Source organism: Falco rusticolus, chromosome 4 (genome assembly GCF_015220075.1).
Source record: "Falco rusticolus isolate bFalRus1 chromosome 4, bFalRus1.pri, whole genome shotgun sequence".
NCBI classification, from domain to species: domain Eukaryota; kingdom Metazoa; phylum Chordata; class Aves; order Falconiformes; family Falconidae; genus Falco; species Falco rusticolus.
The window spans coordinates 66,315,737-66,339,640 of NC_051190.1; the positions used below are offsets into that span (position 1 = coordinate 66,315,737).

The 23,904-nt window shown below is 38.5% G+C and overlaps 1 protein-coding gene across 4 annotated transcripts in view; it reads left to right on the forward strand.

Moving 5' to 3' along the window:
* The window catches only part of ITGB1 (integrin subunit beta 1), a 44,756-nt gene extending 22,385 nt beyond the window's left edge, over window positions 1–22,371 (forward strand). For 3 of the 4 annotated variants that reach the window (XM_037383859.1, XM_037383860.1, XM_037383861.1), the window contains 12 exons: window positions 1,042–1,212; window positions 1,525–1,763; window positions 3,125–3,280; window positions 4,234–4,329; window positions 5,235–5,324; window positions 6,055–6,195; window positions 6,329–6,531; window positions 8,546–8,784; window positions 10,210–10,432; window positions 11,624–11,856; window positions 13,886–14,052; window positions 21,154–22,371. In XM_037383859.1, coding sequence (XP_037239756.1) covers window positions 1,042–1,212; window positions 1,525–1,763; window positions 3,125–3,280; window positions 4,234–4,329; window positions 5,235–5,324; window positions 6,055–6,195; window positions 6,329–6,531; window positions 8,546–8,784; window positions 10,210–10,432; window positions 11,624–11,856; window positions 13,886–14,052; window positions 21,154–21,219 — 2,024 coding nt within the window. In that variant the 3' untranslated portion in view covers window positions 21,220–22,371. Of the gene's footprint in view, window positions 1–1,041; window positions 1,213–1,524; window positions 1,764–3,124; window positions 3,281–4,233; window positions 4,330–5,234; window positions 5,325–6,054; window positions 6,196–6,328; window positions 6,532–8,545; window positions 8,785–10,209; window positions 10,433–11,623; window positions 11,857–13,885; window positions 14,053–14,906; window positions 18,539–21,153 lie in introns of those variants that run through there. The other variant, XM_037383862.1, reaches the window with a different exon arrangement.
* Window positions 22,372–23,904: the final 1,533 nt, after the last annotated feature.

Below are 23,904 nucleotides of genomic sequence, written 5' to 3' on the forward strand. Positions count from 1 at the left end.
TTTCTGTGCAGGCATTTTTAAACAGTAGCTAAGGAAAATCTAAAGCTTTTAGGATTTGGTGGTTGGGGTTTTTTTGTCTTTGAGGGTTTTTTGGGCCCTTTTTTTTAATGAAGACTGCTGCACAGCTGTGTGTCATACACTATTCACTTTGCCTAGCTAAAGGTTTCCCCAGTTTTCTGATTTTGCTCACATATAAGCAGGTGTTTGCTGATTATTAAGCAGACTTAAGCAGCAGCAGTATCACCCTGTAACTTCAGTGACTGAGGAGGATGGGGGAAGAAACTTCTAATTCTATTCCTCCTTTCATATATAATACGGAAAAGAATACTTTCCCATTTTCAGGAAGTCGTGGCAGTGGTGTATTTGTTTTGCACTCTCAATATCAAAGTAAGACTATAAATGCTTCTGCTGGCAAAACTAAGGATCTGGTCTTACACTTGCAGCAAATAATAACGTGCCATTATCTTACTGCCATTTCTGTGCTCTCGGCCTGTATTTCATGCAAAGTAACTTGAAACGTTCCATCCAGAACCAACTTTTTCTTTTATAAGCCTATTTAAACAATGTGGTAGGGTTTTGGTTTGTTGGTTGGAGGTTTTTTTGGTTGGGTTTTGGGGGGTTTTTTTGGTTGATTTTTTTTTTTTTTGCTAGAACTGAAACCTGAGAATTTTGGAGTCTGCTGGGATGCAAATAGATATTGAAAATTTGTGCTATTAGATCTTATAGGAACCTTGTTAAAATTATTGCACGTGTGAAGATGAGAAATTGGAGCAACTATGAGAGGCTTGATTTTAGGCAGGCGAGTATTTGGGGAGAAAAATACCTTGAAATACGAGGTTGGATATTTGAAAGAAATACTTGAAATTTTTTTCATCGTGATTTGATGTTAAGCATTTCAAGTAACAGGAGAAAAAACATCACACTCCTCTAGTTCAAAACCTCCATCAGTATTTCAGAGCTTTTCTTTAAAAAGGCATTTTTCTTGTCAGCGCAGTTGTACATTTTTAACATTTTGTATTTGTTGTTTAATATCTGAAACAGGGGAACCCCAAAACTTTTCATTAAAATTTAAGAGAGCTGAAGACTACCCCATTGACCTTTATTATCTTATGGACCTCTCCTATTCTATGAAAGATGATTTAGAGAATGTGAAAAATCTTGGAACAGCTCTGATGGTAGAAATGGAAAAAATAACTTCAGACTTTCGAATTGGTAAGAAAGATTTGCCTATTCTTAAAAAAGCTAAAACAAAATAAACTTTCCTTCCTGATGTTTTTCACATAACTATGTATGAAGAGTAATTTTTTTGTAAATTAGCACTATTATGGCTGGTACTCTAATACATGGAACCTGTTGAGGAACATAAGAGTAGTACCTGGTGTTGGTGGAGAAACCGGAACATTAATAAGTATGGGAGCTATTTCTGACATCAGTTCAGCTATAATGTATTTGCATTCTGTTGTGTCATAATACAAATGAGACTTCCATTCTCCAGCTTACAGAGTTTTTATTGTTCTTTTTTAGGCTTTGGCTCTTTTGTGGAGAAAACTGTGATGCCATATATAAGTACAACACCAGCCAAACTCAGAAATCCTTGTACAGGTGACCAGAACTGTACAAGTCCATTTAGCTATAAAAATGTGCTCAGCCTTACCAGTGAAGGCAATAAATTTAATGAACTTGTAGGTAAACAGCACATTTCTGGAAATTTAGATTCTCCTGAAGGTGGATTTGATGCAATAATGCAGGTTGCAGTTTGTGGGGTAAGTGTATACTAGTTTTCTTTATTGCTCTATTAGATTAAATTGTTTGAATACAGCCTTAGTGTTTTATGTTGGCTGACATTTGAACATGTTGTCTCATGATAACAAGACAAGATAGGCTATGCAGACTGCATGGATACATGCATTTGTCTACTTTTATAGAGACCTCTAGTGAGTGAATGAAACCAGGAAGTGTTAGTGGCAATGGGAGGTCATGTTCACAGCAGAGAGGTGCCTCCAAAGGCAAAGTGTGTAAAGCCTGCTTTAGAAGAGTCAATTTCTGCTCAAAAGTGTATGAAATCCTGAGTAAGCAAGTACTCTCAACTTATTTTAAAGCTTTTTGTGCTCCTTGTGGTTATTTTTCCGGAATAGTGTGGTGAATTGTAACTTCTACTAGCTTCTCACACAGTAGTTCGAAACCTGATTTTTGTTTATTTTTGAAGACCTGATCTAGATCACTGCATTCTTCTTTGGTGTTTCCATAGTCTGGCAGACCATTCTATGCACCTGTAAACCATGGACTCCCCAAAAAGTGATATCCAAGTTTATTGCTTTATTACTGTATTATTTTTGCTGTTGATCAATGGAGTCAGGACTTTCTGAAACAATCTGGAGTCGTATTGCAAAATTGCAGTGTTAATCACAAGCTTTCTAGCATTTATTTGTTGTTTATTTTTGGTGCTATTTATGTGTCATTTTTATATGGCCTTCTCTCCTTGAATTAACTAGGGCTTTAGCTTGACGGAAGAATTTTTTTAAAAAATAATAAAAGTAGGAAGGGGCAGGTTACAGAATTAGGCTCTGCAGTTGTGGGGCAGGATGGTCACATGACAGTGAAAAAAGGCAGTCCTCTAGCAAGCAGTATGTTGGGTGCAAATCTGGGGTAGATTGGCAAAGCCTGATGATTCTTCGGAGCCTAATGCCGGGCAAGCTGTAATTATCCAATTCAAGAGTGCAGCAGCACTCTACATACTAACGTTGTCCTCCGTGCTCTGGCTGTGTGGTAGTCACATAGAAATGGATTTGGCATTAAAGAGCTGGATTGATGTGCCCAATTGCTAAAATCCTGTTGCTCTTCATATACTCCAGTGAGAACTGGAGAGACCAAAGTATGTGTCAAAAAGAATTCTTCTTGCCTTTATTGAAAAACCTGCAGCAGATGTTTTGGAGCAGACAGTTAATTAAATGCAAGTGCTTTTAAGGTTTGAGTAAATCACATGATTTCAGGGTTACACTTTTGCAGTATGGCTTCTCCTAAGTCTGTCTACTTTTTCTTGTGTTTCTCTCTCTCAAGTGTTGGTCCCCAATGCTATAAATGAAATCAGTAAAAAATACCAAAATGCCTTTGTTTGTTTCCCAAGGAACAAATTGGCTGGAGAAATGTTACAAGACTACTAGTGTTTTCCACGGATGCTGGATTTCACTTTGCAGGAGATGGTAAACTTGGTGGAATTGTTTTACCAAATGATGGGAAATGTCATCTGGAAAATAATATGTACACAATGAGCCACTATTATGTAAGTCTTCACATCATCTTCTAGAGAAACTAATGTTTTGTGATGCTTAAGCTCAAAAAAGCTCATTAGGTCATCTGGTATAGTTTTAGACCTCTGCATTTTGTGAACTTCCCCCACTTACCTTTGTATTACATCAAGTGATTTTAGCTTCACTAAAGCAAATGTGCAAGAATTAATCCAGTCTTAACTGAAAAATTTCAAGAAATGGCAACTTTCGCACTATGATTTCTGGTTTGTGATTTTAACCTTTGTAATAATTAATAATACTGCATGTCCATTGGCAGACTGGTGGTTCATTTCACTAGTCTTTGTGTTCAGAAGTAGTTTACTACTGTAAAATAAAGAGCTGCTTGGCCAGGTTTTTTTAAGACTGCTTGAAATCATATGGTTCAAAGTTTATGGTAGAAGTATGCTTAAAAACACTGCCTTCATGGTTTATTGATAGGTAGATCAGAGAAAAGGCGAGAAGAAAAGCATTAACTGGATGGGGTAGACTCAAACTTTGCAAAGTTCGCATATTCATCTATTCCTAAAGTTAAATGAATATTGTTCAATAACAACCTAAAATTAATTCAGTTTTATTTCACCTTTTCTTTATGAAACAGTGCAAAAGCTAGTGGTTTGCACTGAAACAAATAATATGGAAAACTACCAAAGGTAATTTTCTGAGAACATTGAGATTAAGGATTTAACCTGGAGACTTTAAATGGCAAGGAGTATGGTAATGTTAATGTGAAAAAACCACCTGCCTTCATGGGGCATATATGGAATCTGTTCAAGGCATGTTTGTCTTCAGAGGTTGTTTTGCTTTAGAACTGTGACATAAGCTGGCTAGTTAGAAGTCTTACATACGTTTCTAAAGGTGGTTTGTATTTATGATGTCAAAGTCTTTCTGATCGTTTTCTAGCAATGTGTTACAAATTTGGATTGCATTTTTTGCTTAATTTTTACAGGATTATCCCTCTATTGCTCATCTGGTACAGAAGCTTAGTGAGAACAATATTCAGACAATCTTTGCAGTTACTGAAGAGTTTCAGGCAGTTTATAAGGTAAAGATATATGACGTGTTTCTGGTCTCTGTACTTTTTTCCATCAAGCACTAAGACTGACTCAGGTTTGCTCTGGAATCATTAAAATTGCTTGATTTGAAATTAAAATAGCTATGGAAGTGATCACAGAAGTAATATTTTGCTACTCGTGTTTTTATTATTATTCTTTTTTTGCTTGTTCAGATTGATACAGAGTTTGTGTGTAATTCCCAAGGAGAAGGTGCCCCTCCTCCTTGCCTCTCTTTATACTTCATAGGCAGGGAGTAGAGAACATATTTGCAGTGCTGATTTTCTTGAACATTTTAACAGTAAAGTAGATGAGGCTGGGTGTGGACACTGAATCAAGAGACACACATACGAAAGAACATATTTTGTCCTTCGTGGTCTATTTATATTCCTGATGTTTAAAATCAACTAAACTACTGGATGTGATTGTGAAATAGGAAATAACTGTGTAAAGGGCATGGATATTTTTCCTTCTTTTAACATAACAAGGTGGAGGTTTAGGGGTTTTTTTAAACTTTTTAAAAAATTTGAAACAATATTGAAATTGTAAGTTTTTCCTTTTTCATTGGAAATCATATTTTATCTGTCTATCTTGAACCTGCTAGAAGCCTGGTTCTTAAAGATCTTGAAGATATGTTGTATGTGGTTAACTTGTACAAGAGAAACTAAATTTAACATGAAAATGCAAAGGAGAAGAAGAGGCTGTATATTTGTGTTGTGCTGCATATAACCTCAAAAATCGTGAGGGTCAATGCTATAGCCTTCTTTTTTGAAGTACTTTATCTTAACTGGTTAATCCACTAAAGCATTATATCACCATACAGATATTTATAGTACAAATTATACTTTGTTTGTTAGTAAAACTGTAATTTTCCTTCTACTTTTGTAAATACTGAAAGGAATTGAAAAATCTAATACCAAAATCAGCAGTGGGAACATTGTCTTCAAACTCCAGCAATGTGATTCAGCTGATCATTGATGCATACAACGTAAGTTCAGATTTTATTTGGATTGTATCAGTTTTTCTTGCTTCTGAGTTACTATGAGTTTTTCAGGCAGGTACTCCAAGATGGATTTTAGTTTTTCCTACGAAATAGGAAGTTAATATAGTAAACTATAAATACACTGCCGTTGCAGTAAAACCACATTAGACGTTGAGACACTATGGCAATAGAAGGTTAGATGACGAGAAAGATACACTCTTAAAGCCACTTAAAACAACATTACAAAGAAGAAGTTATCATCAGTGTTTTCCCTTTTAAAAAATAAAATCCACAACAAAAAAACCACAAGTTTCTTCAGTGTCTTCAGTTCTTGCCTTTCTCCCATGTGGAAACAAAAAGGGCCATTTTACAGCCTCTTGACCCCAAAGACAATGTCAACATCAACCTCAGGGACCCCTGGGTTTGGCCCCAAAATATTTTCGTCATAGCTGTGTTTGTGTAAATGAGCCTGATTCCTCCTTTGGGGTACATTGGACAAACAAATGCCTCCAGCATCTGCGGAGACCTGCCCTGACCAGGGTTCAGCCTTGAGGAAGGGGTCACCATAGTGTGACTATGGGCAGCCCTGGGCTGGTGTTCCTTGGCATGTGGGAACTTGCACGATTTCAGTGTGCTCATAAGATTGGTGCTTAGACTGTGCGCAGTTGTATAAAGTCTTTTCTTCAGCAAAATGCTTGTACAACTCAATTCAAAGTTAGCTAACAACTTGTTTTAGTCCCTTTCATCAGAGGTTATCCTGGAAAACAGTAAACTACCAAAAGGAGTGACAATCAGTTACAAGTCTTTCTGCAAGAATGGAGTGAATGGCACACAAGAAGATGGAAGGAAATGTTCTAACATTTCAATCGGAGATGAGGTAACTTACACTATATGTGCTGCTACTCAAATATAAGGTTTATTTAAAGTGTCCAACACTCAGTATTTTTTTTTTAACAGTTAAGGCAAAACTCCTTTTAGTAATGTGGCACTCCATTTGTTTTTCTTTGCAGGTTATTTTTGAGATTAATGTGACAGCTAATGAATGCCCAAAGAAAGGACAAAATGAAACAATTAAAATTAAACCACTGGGATTCACCGAAGAAGTGGAAATTAATCTCCAGTTCATCTGTGAATGTCAGTGTCAAAGTGAAGGAGAGCCTAACAGTCCAGCCTGCCACGAAGGAAATGGCACATTCGAATGTGGTGCCTGCAGGTAAATAAGTAGGCATTTTATTTTTGCAAACGAGAAATATGAGCAAGACCTTTGTTTCCTCAGTTAGGGTTTACTTGGCCTTACTAATTTTTTCTAGTGAAAGGACAAGAATTACTGCTACAGACCTATTTCTTTTAGGATATTTTGACATACTGCCTTATCTCTGCAAATAATCCCTAGACTGGAATTCATAGTATTGCTCATTGGTTTGGCAGTATTGTATAAGTCAGAATTCATGTTTGGCCTTGAGCCAGTGCTTTAAAGGGTATAGGTCTTTCTGCGTTTTCATTTAATTTTGAAGACCATGTAATTTGGCAAAATTATGGATTTATGGGACAAAACGTGATGGTTTTGCAAGTATTCATACTGATCTAATTATATCCTTCTAATGTGAGATCTGTTGATTTCAAGAAATTCAAAGGCTTTCTAGGTTTTTGGTAGGAGCTTCTACCCATATGGGCACCAATTGTTTCATAGCAGGAAACAGTAAAAAGTCATGAAAGAACCACCTTTTTATTTTGGATGACATCCCAGTCTGTTCTCCCTACTTTATTTCTAACCTTTTGGGGTCTTATTACAGTGTATCTTCTAATTGCCTATATCTATAAATCTTTCAGAATATATGTGATTTTTTTTGTATAGTTTTGCTTTTGAAATGTCCATCATTGCCAGTCACAGCGATTATATTACACATGCATTCCTTATTACACATTTGAAAATTAAGTTAAATTATATTGGATTTTCTGGCATGACACACAATGAGAGTAGTGCAAAATCTCGGGGTTTCAGTGGAGACTGGTTGAAGATCAACCTAATAGGTCAAGGTTCAAGCCCCTCGCCCCCCCCTCCCCAAACAAAAAACAAAAAAAAAAAAAACAAAAACCAAAAACCAACAAATCCAAAAAAACCCCAACTCTACAGCAAAAATGAAAACTGTTTCTTCTTGGAAACCTTGAGAGGAAAATGGTAAGAGCAGAATGGAATTAAGATCTTCTCTAGGAAAATAAAATCCAGGACTTTTGAAAGCAGTATTGGTTTCTGCCCAGTGAACTGTGACTGAAATGAAATGCAGAATTCTCATTCCTCATGGTTTAATATGTGACTTTTTTAAAATGAAGCAAAAAATACTGATTTACTCAGAGGATTTCTGGTGTAGAATGGACTAACATCTGCCTGGTGAAGTTGTTGTTGGTAGTTAATAGGTTGTTTAAAATACTGAGGTGTGGTCCCCTAACTGCCTAGTATTCTGTAAGTTGAGGAGTAAGTCACTTTGTATCCAGTGTTTAGTGGTCCGTTGTGCCATTTTGCAGTCAGTTTTTGATGGTCCCTTTAAATAAGGAGAATAGATTTTTCCCATCTTTGTGTAGAAAGACTTAAACTTGGTATCACTGTTGCTGGTGTCCTTGTAGTTTCTGATGAGGTTGAACAGACCTGTGGGTAAGAACAGCCTTCTGCATTTGCGACAGTAGCAGTTTCCTGACAGAACCATTGTCTCTGATCGTCACCTTACAACAGGTTGTCAATCACTGCTGGGAACAAGAACAACCTCCCATTTGGTCATCAGTGTTTTAACTTTGATAATGAGAAGTGCTGATTTCCAAAGATCTCAGATCAGCAGCTCTGAGGATCATCTACTGTCCTGCCTAATTGCTGTTCTTGGGCAGTCTTGTCAATGAAAGATGACAGCATCTACAGTGAACAGTCACTCAATAATTACTGGTCTGTCGCATGAGAGAGGGATTAATAGTGGTTATGTGGCAATGTAGTTAGAGGTGGTGACACAGATTCCCACCTGGAACGAGTAGTCTGCATATGAGCAACTTCGTCTAATTTGCTCCAGCGGCTTCAAGAACGGGTACATAGATGTCAGCTAGAAATCTCATTTGAAGTTTAACTTGGAATATCCCTTGAGAAGAGTAGTCACTTTTACTCCTGTTCTTTGTGCTATTTTTGCAGTCTCTTTATTGTATGACTTAATTAAGCTTACATTTTTAGTTGTGTCTTTACCTTGCAGATGTAATGAAGGACGTATTGGAAGACTATGTGAATGTAGTACAGATGAAGTAAATAGTGAGGATATGGATGCTTACTGCAGGAGAGAGAACAGTACAGAAATATGCAGTAACAATGGAGAATGCATTTGTGGACAATGTGTATGCAAGAAAAGAGAAAACACCAATGAAGTGTATTCTGGCAAATATTGTGAATGTGATAACTTCAACTGTGATCGATCAAATGGTTTGATTTGTGGAGGTGAGAAACTACTTCAGAGTTTTCTGCAGGCAAAACTGCCCAGCAGTTTACAAGTCTGTCAACTCAACCCTGTAGAGTAGTGATACTTAGCTTAAAGGTCATAGCCACGTGATAGCAGATATGAGAATAACCGTGGGTTTAGTGATTGAAAACACTTGCCTATTAATAAAACAGCTCTCTGTGATCATGAACGTAGAGTGTATTAATACACATTTTACCTTCCTTGAATCACAGCTCCAAGAAAGATGTAAAGTGAAGTTGACTACTTCTTTTTATTACGGAATTACTCTCAGGTGTTATAGTGAAGAAAGCTGAGACAACTGGCTTGAAATTATAATGTTATGCTGGCTCAGTTTAACCACCATGTTAATCAAAAGAGATAATGACCTCAGCTTACTTGTAATAGTAAGGGCTTGACCTGGTACTTGACAGGATACCAGGGAGGTGCTGTCTTGAGACTATTCTAAAAGGTAAGTGAAGACTAGAATGGGCAAGATGCAGGAAAACAGTTTAAATGCAGGAAGCAAGACTGATGGAACTTAATTCCCAAAATCAAAAGCAATTTAGAAAAATCTTTAGCAGACAGTGTTTAAATTACTTTGTTGTATGTATTTTTGTCCTATAACTTCCCTAGGCTGCTTTGCACATGGAAGTAACCTGGTAGGAGTGTAACTACCACCTCAATTTTGATTGTGATACATAAATAAAATAGAGAAACCACTAAACTTTTAACTGAATTATGAGAACACCTCATCTGATTTTCTCAGAATATACTATTGCTCGCCAGTTCCACAAAGGACAAGAGCAGTGGTGGTAGCGTTCCAGAATATCTGGTGACGATAAGTATTGACTTAAATGCTTTATTCTCAATATAGTGTAGCCAAAGATCTCCCTTCGGGAGATACAGGTCTGTTGTTTCCTGAGTGAGGAGCATAAGGAGCATAAAGTTTGGGTGGGTGAGGTCAGAAGTACAGCAGCTGAATGGTCACGTTCTGGGGAGCCAAAGGTGTTTCATTTTTCTGTGTTGTGAAGCCTAAGTGCATTGCTCATCTTTTTAGGTTTCACTTTATAAATTTGCATAGAGATAGATACGAAGACAGGAGTGATCAATGCATCTATATACATATAAAATTCTGACCTGAAGCAGTGCTGTGATGCTCTCCACCCAGGAGATATGGCCATCACATTTATGCTGTTCTTGATCAGCTTTCCCTAGTCCTGTTGTTCTGTTTATAAAGGGGAGAAACACCTGTAAGTTTTTCAAGAAGGTAAAATTTATTTTGTAGCTTTTAATTCATTATCTCTCCAGTAGGGTTTTTGCTTCCCTGTATCTTATCCTGAGATGGTGAACATTTATTTCTTACTGTCAGAGGTTTAGTTTTATGTTTAGACTTCATTTCGCTGAAATACCTTTTCAATGCACAGGAAATGGTATCTGCAAATGCAGAGTATGTGAATGTTTCCCCAACTTCACTGGCAGCGCCTGTGATTGTTCTTTGGATACTTCTCCGTGTATGGCGTCTAATGGGCAGATTTGCAATGGAAGAGGAACCTGCGAGTGTGGCACCTGTAACTGTACAGATCCCAAATTCCAAGGCCCTACATGTGAAATGTGTCAGACTTGCCTTGGCGTCTGTGCAGAGCATAAGTAAGTACCTAAAAAACAGAGCCCTAGCTTCTGTGGATTTGAGTTTGTGATACTTACGTGTGCAGAATTTTTAAAACAAGGGCTTTGATACTGTGCTTTATTCTACCCTGAAATATAGGGAAGGCATATTGTATCATTCCTTTAGACAGTAAGAGTTGTTGGGTGAGAATCAAAAATTAACAAGAAAAACATTAATACAGTATTTTGATTGCTTCCAGGTAGGCTAATTATTTCTTAAGTTTTTTTCTTTGCCATTTTTTATTAGGCATACAAACGTGTATGTTATGCTGAATCAGTTTTAACCATTCAGACTCACTTGGGCAGGTTACAGCTTTCCCCCGTTTTGTGTGTAATTATTGACAGCCAATCTTCCGCAGAGCTGGAGGGAACAGTCCCATCATCTTGACCTTTTGAAATTAATGTAACAAAAATATATGTATACTGTGCAATTTCTAGAATACTTTAAAACTTCAGCTAAGCTTTTTGCTTAAAACTTTTATTCCAAGATACTATTGAAAAAGTCAGATTATCCTGACAGTCAAAAACTAAACTAGAACTGTGTGGACCAGTGAAATTTGCATCCCTGTCTTTGGAGATCCAAGTTTTTAGAAACAAGCGTTTTCTGCACAGAAACTTTGAAATTTATGATTAGTGGCTGGGCTGATTCCTGGGTTTTTTTTATGCAGGTCTCAGTGCAGTCTTTTCAGTATAAAAATCCTGCTCAGTCTGCTTTGATGAGCTACTCGGAGTGATACCCTACTGTAAAACCTATCTGTTTTTTCTAATCTGTCTTGTATCTCAGATCCTGTTTCACTGTAAATATTCTGTTCCTACACTGCATTCCCTGAGAGTATTCTTTTTTCAGGTGGAGGTGTTAAAGAAGTTTTAGCCTTATTTCCTTTTAGAGATTTAGGTACATTTTTTTCTTTTTTTTTTTTTTTTTTTTTTTTCTTTCTGTGTTTGAAACTTGTGGGTCATCCAGGGAAAGAGGAATTTATTAAAGGGGGCTTTTGTTAATGACAAGGTGCATTAATGTTCTAGCCAGTAAAAAGCCATATCTTGCTTTATTTTTTTCCTGGCCTTTATGACAAAAAGATTAGCTTCTCTCTCCTTTATGTTTCTTCAGATTAAATGCTAGAAATCCTTTCTGAACGTATTAAACATTATTGCTTCTGATTTATACTTCCACAGGGACTGCGTTCAATGCAGAGCTTTCGATAAGGGAGAAAAGAAGGAAACATGTTCTCAGGAATGTATGCATTTCAACATGACACGGGTAGAAAGTCGAGACAAGTTACCGCAGCCTGGACAGCCTGATCCATTGTCACATTGTAAAGAGAAGGATGTTGACGACTGCTGGTTCTACTTCACATATTCTGTCAACTCCAATGGTGAAGCCAACGTCCACGTGGTAGAGACCCCAGGTATGAACATGGTGTTGCCTACTCGCTCTCCTTTCATCTTCATTGTTAATTCATGCAGTTGTGTACCACAAAGTAGCACTGGTTGCTTTGTGTGAATTAGATACATTTGGAAATGGGTACCTGTTCCGAGTGAGAGCTGTGGATCTCTGGAACTTGAGTGGCTTTTAAAAACCCGAAGTCTCTCTAGATCTAGATTTTTTCTAACCTTCAGGCTGACAGAAGCAGGTTTTGTGTTTTAAAAACAAAAAGTCAATCAGATACTTAAATTTGTTAAAGTATTTCCACTTGACATACTTCGCAGGCTTGTTTTACATGTCCTATAGCAAGTCCTAGATACTTCAATTTTGATAACTCTTTTTGACCAGGCTTGTGCTACAGGCTAGAAACAATGATGTCTGGAGGGGGTTGTTGCTTTTCTATTTTCCTTTTCCGAATAATGTGAGGCCAGACTTAGGCAAAAAAAACCACCACCGCAAAACTGTGTATTGTGCTGCAAACTTTAAATTATTTCATGCTGGCAGCATAAAATTTTACTTTTACTTAACTGAGGTAACTTCGAGAATAGATCCAAAAAGGCTTTTGCTTAGTTAGTCCTTCATAGTCAACAGTTCTTGATTTTGTTCAGTCTTCTGATAGAAAAGAGAGAACAATTCTATAGCTCAATCAGTAATTTACTGTTTATCTACCAAAAGTATTTTAGTTGGAATCACAGGATGTTGCATCTAACACTGCAAAAATTCTGGTCTTGTACATTAGCAGTGTGTGGTCTCGTGATTTTTTTTTATAAGCCTGACACAAAATACACACCTTACGTGTGTGTTGAAAGGTTTAGCCTTGTATTCTACTCAAGGAATTTTCAGAACTGATCATTTGGGTGATCATCACATAGTACAGATCAGTGGCTAGCGGCTCTTAGAAATAAATATCACTTTAAGTCAGAATGTTTTAAATTCTGTAAAAATGTAGTTCAAAGTATAGTGGAGGGCCTTGAGCCCTGTCGTCTTTTAAGATGCGGTAACACATGCCATACACGTTTGGCATCTGACCTTTTCTTCGTGGATGAGCTTCTGTTGTTTTCGTTAAGAGCACAATCAAGCCTTCAGACGCCAGGAGGCACCTTAATTTGGTGCCATACAGGTGCTGAAGGAGCAAGCTCTGTTCAGTAGAGTTGTATTCGGTGAAGCAGACACTTGTTCCTTACTGGTCCCCGAGGAATTCCTGTTGCGTCCCTTCCCGCTTCCCTCACTCCTGCAGAGGCCGCTGCCAAGACTGGGGGGAAGCAGTGTTCCTATTGACAGCACAGGAATTGCATTGATTTGCTTCTACCTTTTCCAGTCTGTGCATTGAGCTCTGCAAAAGCCTTTGTTAAATTTGTGATCATTGAGAATCTTATATTAATAGAAGAGTTGGGGTTTATTTTGGAGGATTATTATTTCTATGTCAGTCACCGTAAATCATTTTGCATCTATATTACTCTTTTCAAATACATAATTTGCTTATTTTGAAAGTACATGATAATTTTATCCAAAGAAAATGTTCTATTTCAGCAGAGATCAATTCCAAAGATGAGGAAATAACCTAAAAAAAACATATATATCTGAAAAATCTGTCTCAGAAGCAAAGTTGTTACTTATCTCTGTATATTGGCTACTAACAATAAGTCATCTGAGGTAAAATGAGGAACACCCTTTTTCTGTAATGCTGTTGACAGAGTATGTGGGAACTGTTATGCTCATCTGCATCTGTACTCTAGCTGGTTTAATCACTCCAGCACCATCTTTGACTTGGAGCTCTAGTGTGTTTAAAATGCAGCTGCTAGTTATTTAACTCCAGTACTAAGGATAAAATTAAGCTGGGATGTTACATGATGTACATGCCAGAAATTCCTTTATTTGAAAGGACAACAATATTGGTATTTCTCTGATACTCAAAATACTGGCTTCAATACAAAATAAAATTTTAAAAGCATCTGGATGTGCACCACCTTTACCATTTTGTAAAGTCATGCTTCCCTTGCTTTGTTCCCTAGAATGTCCCAGTGGCCCTGACATCATTCCCATCGTAGCTGGTGTGGTTGCTGGAATTGTTCTTATTGGACTTGCATTATTATTGATTTGGAAACTACTAATGATCATTCATGACAGAAGAGAATTTGCTAAATTTGAAAAGGAGAAGATGAATGCCAAGTGGGATACGGTAAGTCAAGAGACTTTTATCTGTATAAAAGCTATGAAAGAAGAATTTTATTCATGTATCTTAAATGTTTCAGATTGTATTTCTGCCTTGTGGCCTACGGAGGAGCAGAAATATCCTTATTTTAAGCTGACTTTAAAACAAGTTCTATGTTACCACCATTACAAAAAAAAACCAAAAAACAACCCACCTCAAACCCAGCCCTCTTTGGGAAGTACCTCCTGGGTTAGAAAAGTGAGTAGTAGCTCCAGCTTGAAAGAAAATTTCAGAGAGAAAATGTGATGGTGACAGAACAGTTCAGCTTTGCAGTTCTACCACACTTTTTACAACATATTGTAAAAATGTTTATCAGAAGATGAGTCACTTTTGTATAAAATGAAGAAGAATTTATGCTTGCGAAAGAGATCTTGTAAATACTCCTACAGGTTTAGTTGGGAGATTTCAATTACTGGTCACAGGATCATGGCTGGTACTGGTTTGTTGAAATCTTCCCAGCCCGTTGTCAACAGAAGAGTGTGCAAGAAAAACAAGCCTATGGTCCACAGGCTTACATAGGCTATAGGGTTGCTGCCTCTGGGAAATTTTAGGAATCTGCTCATCAAAAACCCTTTACTACAGTTCTGTAGAAGTTAATACCCACGTATGCTTGGTAAGAGAATACTTTAAAAAAAATCTCCTAGGAAGCTTTTTGGTTTTATTTAAGAAAGCTAATTAATTCTATGCTGGGAAAAAAACCCTACTAACACTTTTCTTTATATATAGTATAATTTTTTTTTTCAGTGATAGCTGAGAATGTTCTTCTCTTTTTTTTTTTTTCCTGTTGAATTATTCGACATTGACCATTTCTTTTACTTCAGCAAGAAAATCCAATATACAAGAGCCCTATTAACAATTTCAAGAATCCAAACTATGGACGTAAAGCTGGTCTCTAAGTCTCAGTTTGTATCTTCTTTCATTTTCTTCCTTTTGTTTTTCCCTTTGCATGTCACTTCAAACTCACTGTGTGTCACACTCAGTTAATCACAGTTTGAGTCTTGCTCAGTTTTATTTACTGTTGCTTTGATTCTGGGGTTTTAAAGAATGAAGCTTGAAAAATTTTAACTTGTTTTGACAGCAAGATTGCCTACTTACTAATACTACCAATACTGGCTTAAACTATTCTGCAAGTGATTTGGGGGGGGGGGGGGAGTTGGGTTGGTTTTGCAGCTAAATGTGTGGATATAGAATAGAACAGCTGTTAGGATTGAAGAAGCTCTTTGGATTGTAGAGAGAGACAATGTTCAGGGAAGGGATTGCCTTCTGTTTCCTCAAATCAGCAGTCACTCGGCTTAAAGTTGATATGTTTGCAAAGCTAGTTTAGGTACTCCTAAGATATCCCAGCCTATAAATATCACTGTTTTTATTAGAATAACTGGGAACATTCAGAGTAGCCTTATGGATTTTTCATTGTAACTGCTTTGGCTTATTAACCTAGTGTATAACTAGCCTGTACTTAAAGTGTGAAATGCATATATTCCACTGATTTTATAATTGAATACGCTTCTTATTTTTTCCATCCTTATTTCTATTGAAACTGGTAGTATCCACAGTCCTTATAGCCCAGCTAGCTTGGGTGTCGCCATGGAAAAAAATGTTCATGTGAGAGGAGGAGATGTTCTTGTCCTGTCTAGATGCAGTTTTTCCCAGTTTCTTAGTCCCTCCTAAATTCTGCCGGCACACCTCATGTCCATTTGGAAATGCTGACTTCAGTTCTCTTCACACCCAACACGCAAGGAGAAAACAGCAGTATCCAGAAGAGCGAGTCAGTAAACCAGGAGTGATGGACAGGTGTCTTCTGTCGACTTTAAGGCTGCGCTTTCTTAAATGTTTTAGGTGTTCCCCTCCTTCCCTGGGATCCCCAGCTGCTGGGGAAGGATGAGAAGGGGAGGATGATATGGGGAATGGATGTCAGAAGAGTGCTGAGAGATAAAAGCTACAGAGATCAGATTAGAGGGAAGGGAATGAAGAAGTAGGGAAGGCAGCACATCACTTTATCCAAGGGCACTTTTCAGGATCCAGTGGAAGGGAAGGATCTGTATCTCTAATTTTATTGCCTGCTGTCTCCCTTTCTGTGTTGTACTCAAAAGATTTTGTAAAGGCAAAATGAGAGGAGGAAGCAAGAGTTACGAGTATTTAAGCTCTTATCTGTCCTTGCTGTGACAACAAATCCAAATACTTTGTCTAGCATTCTGAGCTACATGATGAAATATACTTTCCTTTTCTCTGCAACTGTTCCACTTCTCAGCATATCCAAAACTGGTTGTAAAAATGTTAATTCTGCTTGCCACACCCACCATGTTCACCTCCTTTCCCTTTTTTTTTCTCTCAGAGCCAATTATTGGGAAGGAAATGAGGTTCTTGTTCCTTTCTAACATCCCACATAATCCATCTGGTTAAGCCTGTTACCTTCTCTTCTGCTATTCACATAATTGTGTACTTTCTGTCGCATGCAGGGCAAGCATCTAACAAACCATACAGTGTGTAACTTCCATTCTTTGCTCGTGTTCTCTACCCCCTGACTTTTTCAGGATCTCACGTCCTTAGTGCTGCCATTTCTCCTCAAAACGTACTCCTTGCAGAAAGCATTCCTCTCGTGTAAATGGAAGGATTGACTTCTGCCTTTTTGCTTCACTCACTGCAAAGACTGAAAGTATGAAACAGTGTGATTTTTTTTTTAAACATTACTTTATCGTTTTTGATATTAATAGAAATAACAGAACTTTGGGAAGAGAGAGAGGTGTGTTTAGCTTTATTGGCCTCCGAAAAGGAGGAGATCAGTACTGGCAGAATAGGTGACCCACAGGAAGTAAAAGAAGAAAATCCTCCTTTCTCCTATAACTTAAGATTTTCTAGGGTTTTTAGATTGTTGAAATAACCTTTCATTTAGGTGAAGAAAGAGTTGTCTTGTATTGCCAAGGCAAGAAAGGAATCTAAAATCCCATTACAAGAAAACTACACTGCAGTAGGTCCCCTCCAGGTGTATACATACACAATAAAATCAACTGTGTGCAGTTTGTCTGACCCTTCCCCCTCTCCCACAGCAGCTTCACACGCTCGTGGGCTTTGTTACTGCAGTGAGTAAACTGCAGCACCACGAGGCTTGTCATGGACCCGGTGTCCAAATACGTCACTAGTCCTGGTCTGTGATGTTGTGAATGACTTGTCACCACAGCCTCCCCGCAGCTGGTGCTCAAGCCAGCTGGGTTGAGCTGAGCTCAGTTCGTCCTTGGCCTGCAGCGTTGCTGCTATCGTAGTGTCCTTTTGCCGCTGTTGAGCCTTACTGTCTTCGCTGCCTGTCTGGTTTAGATTTGTGCCGTCAGAGTATTTCCTTCACAACAGGCTGGCTGCTTTCCTCTAGTGTCCAGTCTGGGAGGTGACGCCCTCCGTCTTCTGCATTGCCCTTAACCTTGGCCTCTGCTTCATCCTCTGATGCAACTGCTGCATTACAGGTGGACAGATGACTCGTTTTGTATTACTGTAAAATGATGATGGATATTCAAGAAAGCTGAAAATAGTAAGAACCGGCTCTTGAGCAATGTATGTGGATGAGTTTAAATATTCTAGAGTGCAGTTCCTTGCAGTGACTTAGGACTTAAGCTACCTTTAGAGTGGGTTTATGTGACTGTTGAAACAGTAAGTCCATGGAGAAAAAAGGAATAAGAAGGTTAATCAAACATCCTGTATAATGGTTCATCTTTATGCAACACTAGACTGAACTGTTACCCTCTGAACAGCCCGATCTAGTTGAAAATTAATACTGTTGCAAGAGCATATTCTCTGCTTGAAGGTACTTTTAAAAAATACCTCCATCTTTATTTTAATGTGTTTCACAAGGTCTTGTGTATAGTTACTGGGTTTTGCTTTTTATTTTGGTTTAAGTGTGCATGGTGTTACCATTTATGGGGCATGTGGCAAATGTTTTTCCTAACTTTGCATGCTTAAACCAGTGTATTCTCTGCAGTGGTGTAAAGAAAATGGGTTTATTTAAAAACAGTAGTAATGTCTAAGACAGCAGGTTTGGAATACCATGTTTTAGTGGCCAGTTAAAAATCTGGAATGCTGCTTATCTCTGAAAGTTTATACCATGTGCCAGCTCTGAGGGGCCCTAAGTGAGGTGGGAGTCACTGGACTAGTGGACATTTATTTACTACTTCCACGTTAGTTTTAACTATAAGCTATCTGTAGAAGACCTCGCCAAGCCAGGACTGAGACACAGGGATCAAGCATGGCTGGGAAGGCCAGGCCGTCGCTGCCTGCCTAACAGGAGATAGCAGGGAAGGAATTGCAAATCCATTGGGCACCTGTGTTGCAGTTATAGGCAGTAGAGCCTCAAGAGCTGTTGAGCTGATGAAACGTAAGGTTGGGTTAAGCTGAATAGTTATGTGTGCGTGGAGTAAATCTCCATTGTTTGTAATGGGAAATGAGACGCTCCACTGACACAGGGAGACACCTAGTTAAGCACCTTATTCAGAGACATAAATCCCACTGTGTGCTTCTGAGAGCTCTTAGGAACATAAAGTACAAGTACGAAGAGCGACAGTACAGCATTTCAATTTCTTTGTAAATAGGGCTTATGTGAGATAAAGAGCATGTAAATATAAAGTTCTGATTTCCTCTAGAAAAAGCATTATCATGAGAAATTGACACTTATTATGAAAATTGCATTTTGATCATGATTCCAAGTTCAAATTAATTGTATGAGCAGCACACTGTAAATTTCCAAGTTATAGTCCTAACCTTTAGACCAATTCCTACACTATCTGACAGAAGTTATCTCTCTTTTACAAACTAGAAAAAAGTAAATATATACCTCCCTGCATGTGCTGGGGGCAGTATGGTTTGTAAAACACTGAAGGTTAAAAGCACAGTATAGCAAATATTACATAATGCCTCGCCATTGAAGAGCTATGCAGTATCTTCTAGTCTGAATGTGATATAGCCTGTTAAGTTTACAGACTCTTTGCATCATGAACTTTACTGATTTATATTTCTATTTCATTAAAGCTTGTCAAGGAAACAACATACGTTGCTAAGAACTCTGAGGCATAACGAGATACTTCAGTTACAGATTAAATCCCTCATCCCTGGATCTTTTTCCAGTTTCATTTACGTCTTTCTGTTGCAAAGCTTTTTATTAAAAAGATTGGGAGAGGGAGTAATTGTGCAGTGATTAATTTGGCTGAGAACTAACCACCGCACTGTATTTCCATGATTTTAAAAAAAACAACAAAACCTTAACTCCCCATCCCTTTCCAAACTAGTAGCTGATACACCTTTTTATCAAGACAAAGTTTGCCTGGGAACTGGTAAAGAGTCTTTTGCTGTTAAAAATGTAATTGTGAAGTGCAGCCAGCAATGGACACCTGGTTCCTCCTTCACCTCAAGTCAGATGACGTTGACTGAGATCTTGAGAAGAGTGAACAGAGAACCTTGACTTCCGTTGTCCAGCAATCCAGGTTCTGGCTGGACTTCGGAGACTCAGCTGGAGCCTCCCGGGTCTAGGCAGGATTGACATGCCTCATTGCTCTTTGCGTGTAGAGAAGCTGGCTTTAAGGACAAACACCCTTTTTCTGTGAAAGGGACTGTGACAGAAAGGCAGTACGACAGCTAAGTATGGTCTCCCTTAGCAGCAGCTCTTGTTGTTGGGGTAGACCAGTTACCTGCCCTGTACCAGGTCTTGCAAACAGAAGGAACCAAACTTCCCAGGAACTGTGACTGAAGTCTCACACCAAGTTGGTTTCTTGCTTGCCTTGGCACCTTTTGGCATGCTCTGTGGTACTTGCGGTTGATTTTCCAGGTTTATGATGCTAAAAACAGACACACCTGGTGTTCGTGTGTTTAGGGGGAAGTTTTCCTTTAATTGACTGTAGAAAAAAAATCGGTTTAACCTGAAAAATTTTAAATGCTGTGAAATTTAATAAGTAGAATTAAATTAATATGGTTATATAGGATGTTTATATAGGCCATCTCAGACTGGGGGGAACTTCAAAGGGAGAGAGATTCCCTTACTGCTATTGAAGGCCAGATAGAGTTCTGGCCAGAACTGCATTCAGGCTGACATCTGCACTGTACTGAATTTCCTCAGGAATTATTTGTGTGTGCGCAGGAAAGCTTTATATTGGTAAACAACATTTTATTTAGGTTTACTTATGTTCAAGTTCATCACATGATAAGAGCACGGTACTGCAGATCCAGGCTGTATTGGTAGAGTCCTAGTGGGTAGTCTTTTTTTCCTACTAAGATGTATCTATTAATTCTGAATTAATGTTAATAGTATCAATATTAATTATAATAGCATAAAATACTATTTTTGAGTTCAAGCTGTTTATCTTAGATGTGCACAGATGCCATAAATGGAGTAAGATTTACTGAGATAAAAGAAAATCTGGGAACAAAGGAAGCTTAAAATAAGCTTTAAAGTTTTTCAGATCTCAACAGGAGAGATGTAAGCAGTTGTTCTGTAGTCATTTCTCGTATCAGTAGAAAAAATGTTTTTATTACAGCATTTGCACCAGTACAGAAGAAGGCTCTTCATTTTATATGTGTATTTTATATATACGGGGTTTGGGGGTGAACCTGCAGGAATAAAATGAGAATGATGAGTACTGAATGTTCAGTATAAACATTCAATGTGTATTATCAGAATAGTACAAGCCTTTCCACTTTGTTAATTTATAAGTAAATTATAATACAAGATGAGCTGTTTAAATGTTTATTATAGCAGAATGTGCTCCGTGGTCAGTTTCAAACAATGTTTACAATTCCGTTCTTTAAAAAAAAGTATCATGGGCTGCAGACCCCTGATTTGATGGTTCAGACCACACAAGGTTCAGTTCCCGTGAAGGAAATCTGTGGTGTAAACTGAACAGGATCGTGCCCTAACCCTTTGCTTTATTAGCTGTGAGCATGCTCAAGTTGCTAGAGGGAAAACTAGTTTGACTTAAGCTGTTTGTGTGTACAAACAAAACATTAATGGGTAATTCTTAAGCTACTTTTACACTTCTCACAAACACAGTGCTTTTTTCATCTCTTTAAATATTAATACAATTATTCTTCTCTTTCTAGGGTGAAAATCCTATTTACAAGAGTGCAGTGACAACTGTGGTCAATCCTAAATATGAGGGAAAATGAACACTGCTTGTATAACTTCACACACTGTATGCAGCATAGCGATTTTGTAGTCACAGTAAAATAGATTTAGGGCAAACTGCAGTGATTTTACTAATTCATTACATATAGGTTTGTTTTCCTGTGTGAAAATATACCATATGTAATTTTTTTTTTTTTTTCAAATAAAAGTAATCGGTGCCAGAGGTCTGACAAAAAAAAAAAAACCTTGAGACTGTGTAGCCTAGTCAGCTAAGGTCACTTGGTGCCTTTTTGACCTTTTCCACTCCCGTGCTGTGAATCTAGGTCTTCTGCAAGGTGCGATACTGCTGTGGCATGACTGGGAGGGAAATGGTTAAAACAATCAGCATGAGGGCTCTGCCTAGCCATTTAGTATTAAACTTTTTAGCTTTACAGGGAAATCAGGGCTTGAGTTTGCAGATATAATTAAACTCATGTAGCATGGAGCTGGTGGTTAATCAGTCTTCTATTTGCTAGACCTATGATTAAGTATATGGTAAGTTGAGTAAGTTGGAAGCGAGCAGTGTAAAAGACTGAAATGTGTGCGCATACTTATTTTTAATTTGTAAGTTGCTTATTGCCAGGTTATGGTTAAAATGAAAGGGTTTGAGAAGAATGTTAAGAAGGGAAAAATAGCTTTAAAACATGTGCCATTACTGAAGAAGTTGCTGACTGGTAACTTTGCTTGGTTTTTCTTTGTAAATTCAAGCCCTGGGTGGCGGTATCATGCATAAGTACCTTACCAGGACGTCCTCAGAACACATAAGGGCCTTACGTGATACTGTGTCTTTATTCTGTAATGTTTCCTTGGTTTAAAGCCTGGTGCTTTGTCACCCTTCTAATCTTTTTAACATATTTGGTTGCAATTCTTTTTGTAATATTTTTGTATCAACATGAGCTTTTTTCTCTCTCTCTTTTTGAGCAGTCTTAGCTGTAAATTTGCCTTTACCCTGTAGCTAAGATTGCATAGTTTGTCATGTGACATGAGTCGCACATCATTCTTGACATGTGCCATGTATATTTGCCTCTGACCATTCAAACTGCATCATAGTCATATTCTTGTTTTAAGTGCCTTTTTATTTTAACAGATGTTCACTTTTTACAGTGCTATTACTGAAGTTATTTATTAAATAAAAGTACCTTAAAATACTTAAATCTCGTCTCTTTATCTTATAGAAGTTGATACTATCCAAAAATCTGAGAACTGTGTCTGTTTGGGCAAGAGGTAATAGACATTTTAATAATGCCAAGTATGTCCTTTAGGTCAAGTCTGAGAAAAGTTAAGCAGAAGCGAGCTTGGGTAACAAATGTTGGCTGTTGTATAAAATTCACAAAGGCCAGGGTGCAGCACAACGCTCCGTGTTGCGTACGTTGCCCGCTGGTGTAAAGCCCCCAGGCTTTTGTTGGCACGTGTGCTAAAGTAGTACGTAGTTCAACAACTGTTCCTTCGGTTAATGTTGTTTCACAACACAAAACAAATTGGAAATATTACTGCATTTTGTAGCAAAATAAAGTCTTCCACATTTTTTTAAGTGTATAATGTTCTGGATAGATTATCAAACCCACCTTGTAATTAAATACATTCCTGAAGTATATTCATGGAATCTGTATGAGTCTTTTCTTTTTTTCTCTCTAACTGTTGGTGTATCAGGTTATACTGAGAAGCTACGGGGATCTGTTCCAAAAGTCCCTTTCAACCTTCATCTGAGGGCAGAAGGAGCCTGGTTTCCGGGGTGGGGTGGGGTGGGGGCATTGACAGAGAGCCTGGGCTCTCCATCTCTCTGAGGGAAGCAACCGGAGACAAAGGGATCCAAGGGGCAGCTATGAGGTGAACTTGCTTGTCTAAGGCCACTTGCTGGAGGGCCCACCGTCGGGTGGGGTGGGGGTCTGTGTGTGTGCAAGGGGGTGGTGCAGCAGCCGCTGGGTAGATGCAGGGGGCAGCACGGGAGCGTGGAGATCCAGGGGCAGCTGCTGGATACCCTGAGCGTCAGCCCAGCTGCGGGCTTGGTGGGCACTGTAGAGGTGTCTGTTTCCCACTGATGGACCTTCATTCAGATCAGCTGGAAAGGTAAAGGGGAGGAGGCCTTTGCTCCTGTTCATATCTCTGTGTGCGTGTAGGTACTGTGTACGTGTTCGGGGAGACAGGGGCTGTCTGCGCATGCTTGCTGGGAGGAAGCTTACTGGGAGGAAGGTAACTGGGGGCTGGGCCTGGGGACACTGAGCTGCTGCATCCTTGCTGCTCTTGGGCTATGGGATCTAGCAGCAGTTGGTGCAAATGAGAGCAAGCTTACAGAGGGGAAGAAGCTGTGCAATAATTTAGCCTGCTGTCCTTCATAACAAAGTCCGCAGTACTGCTCTGGATTAGTCCTTGCATCACGAATGCTCTTTCTTGTACTGCCTTTCCAACTGGAGGAACCACAACAGCCTGAGAATGCTGCCAAACCCGATCACAACATAAGAAACCGTAAGAGCCGCACCTGTATGTACAGTTCATTGTTCCTTCTGATACCGACTTAACAGAACTGCAACGTGACTGTGGCCGTGAAGGAGGCAACTCTGTTTTGGACTCTTGAGTACTTGCCTCCCTTCCTACTGCTTTGGTCAATTCCCCAGCGCTGCTGAGGATTTTCAATTGCTCCATAAGAAAAGATTCAGAAATTTCCCTAAACACATTCTGTATTGCTTGTC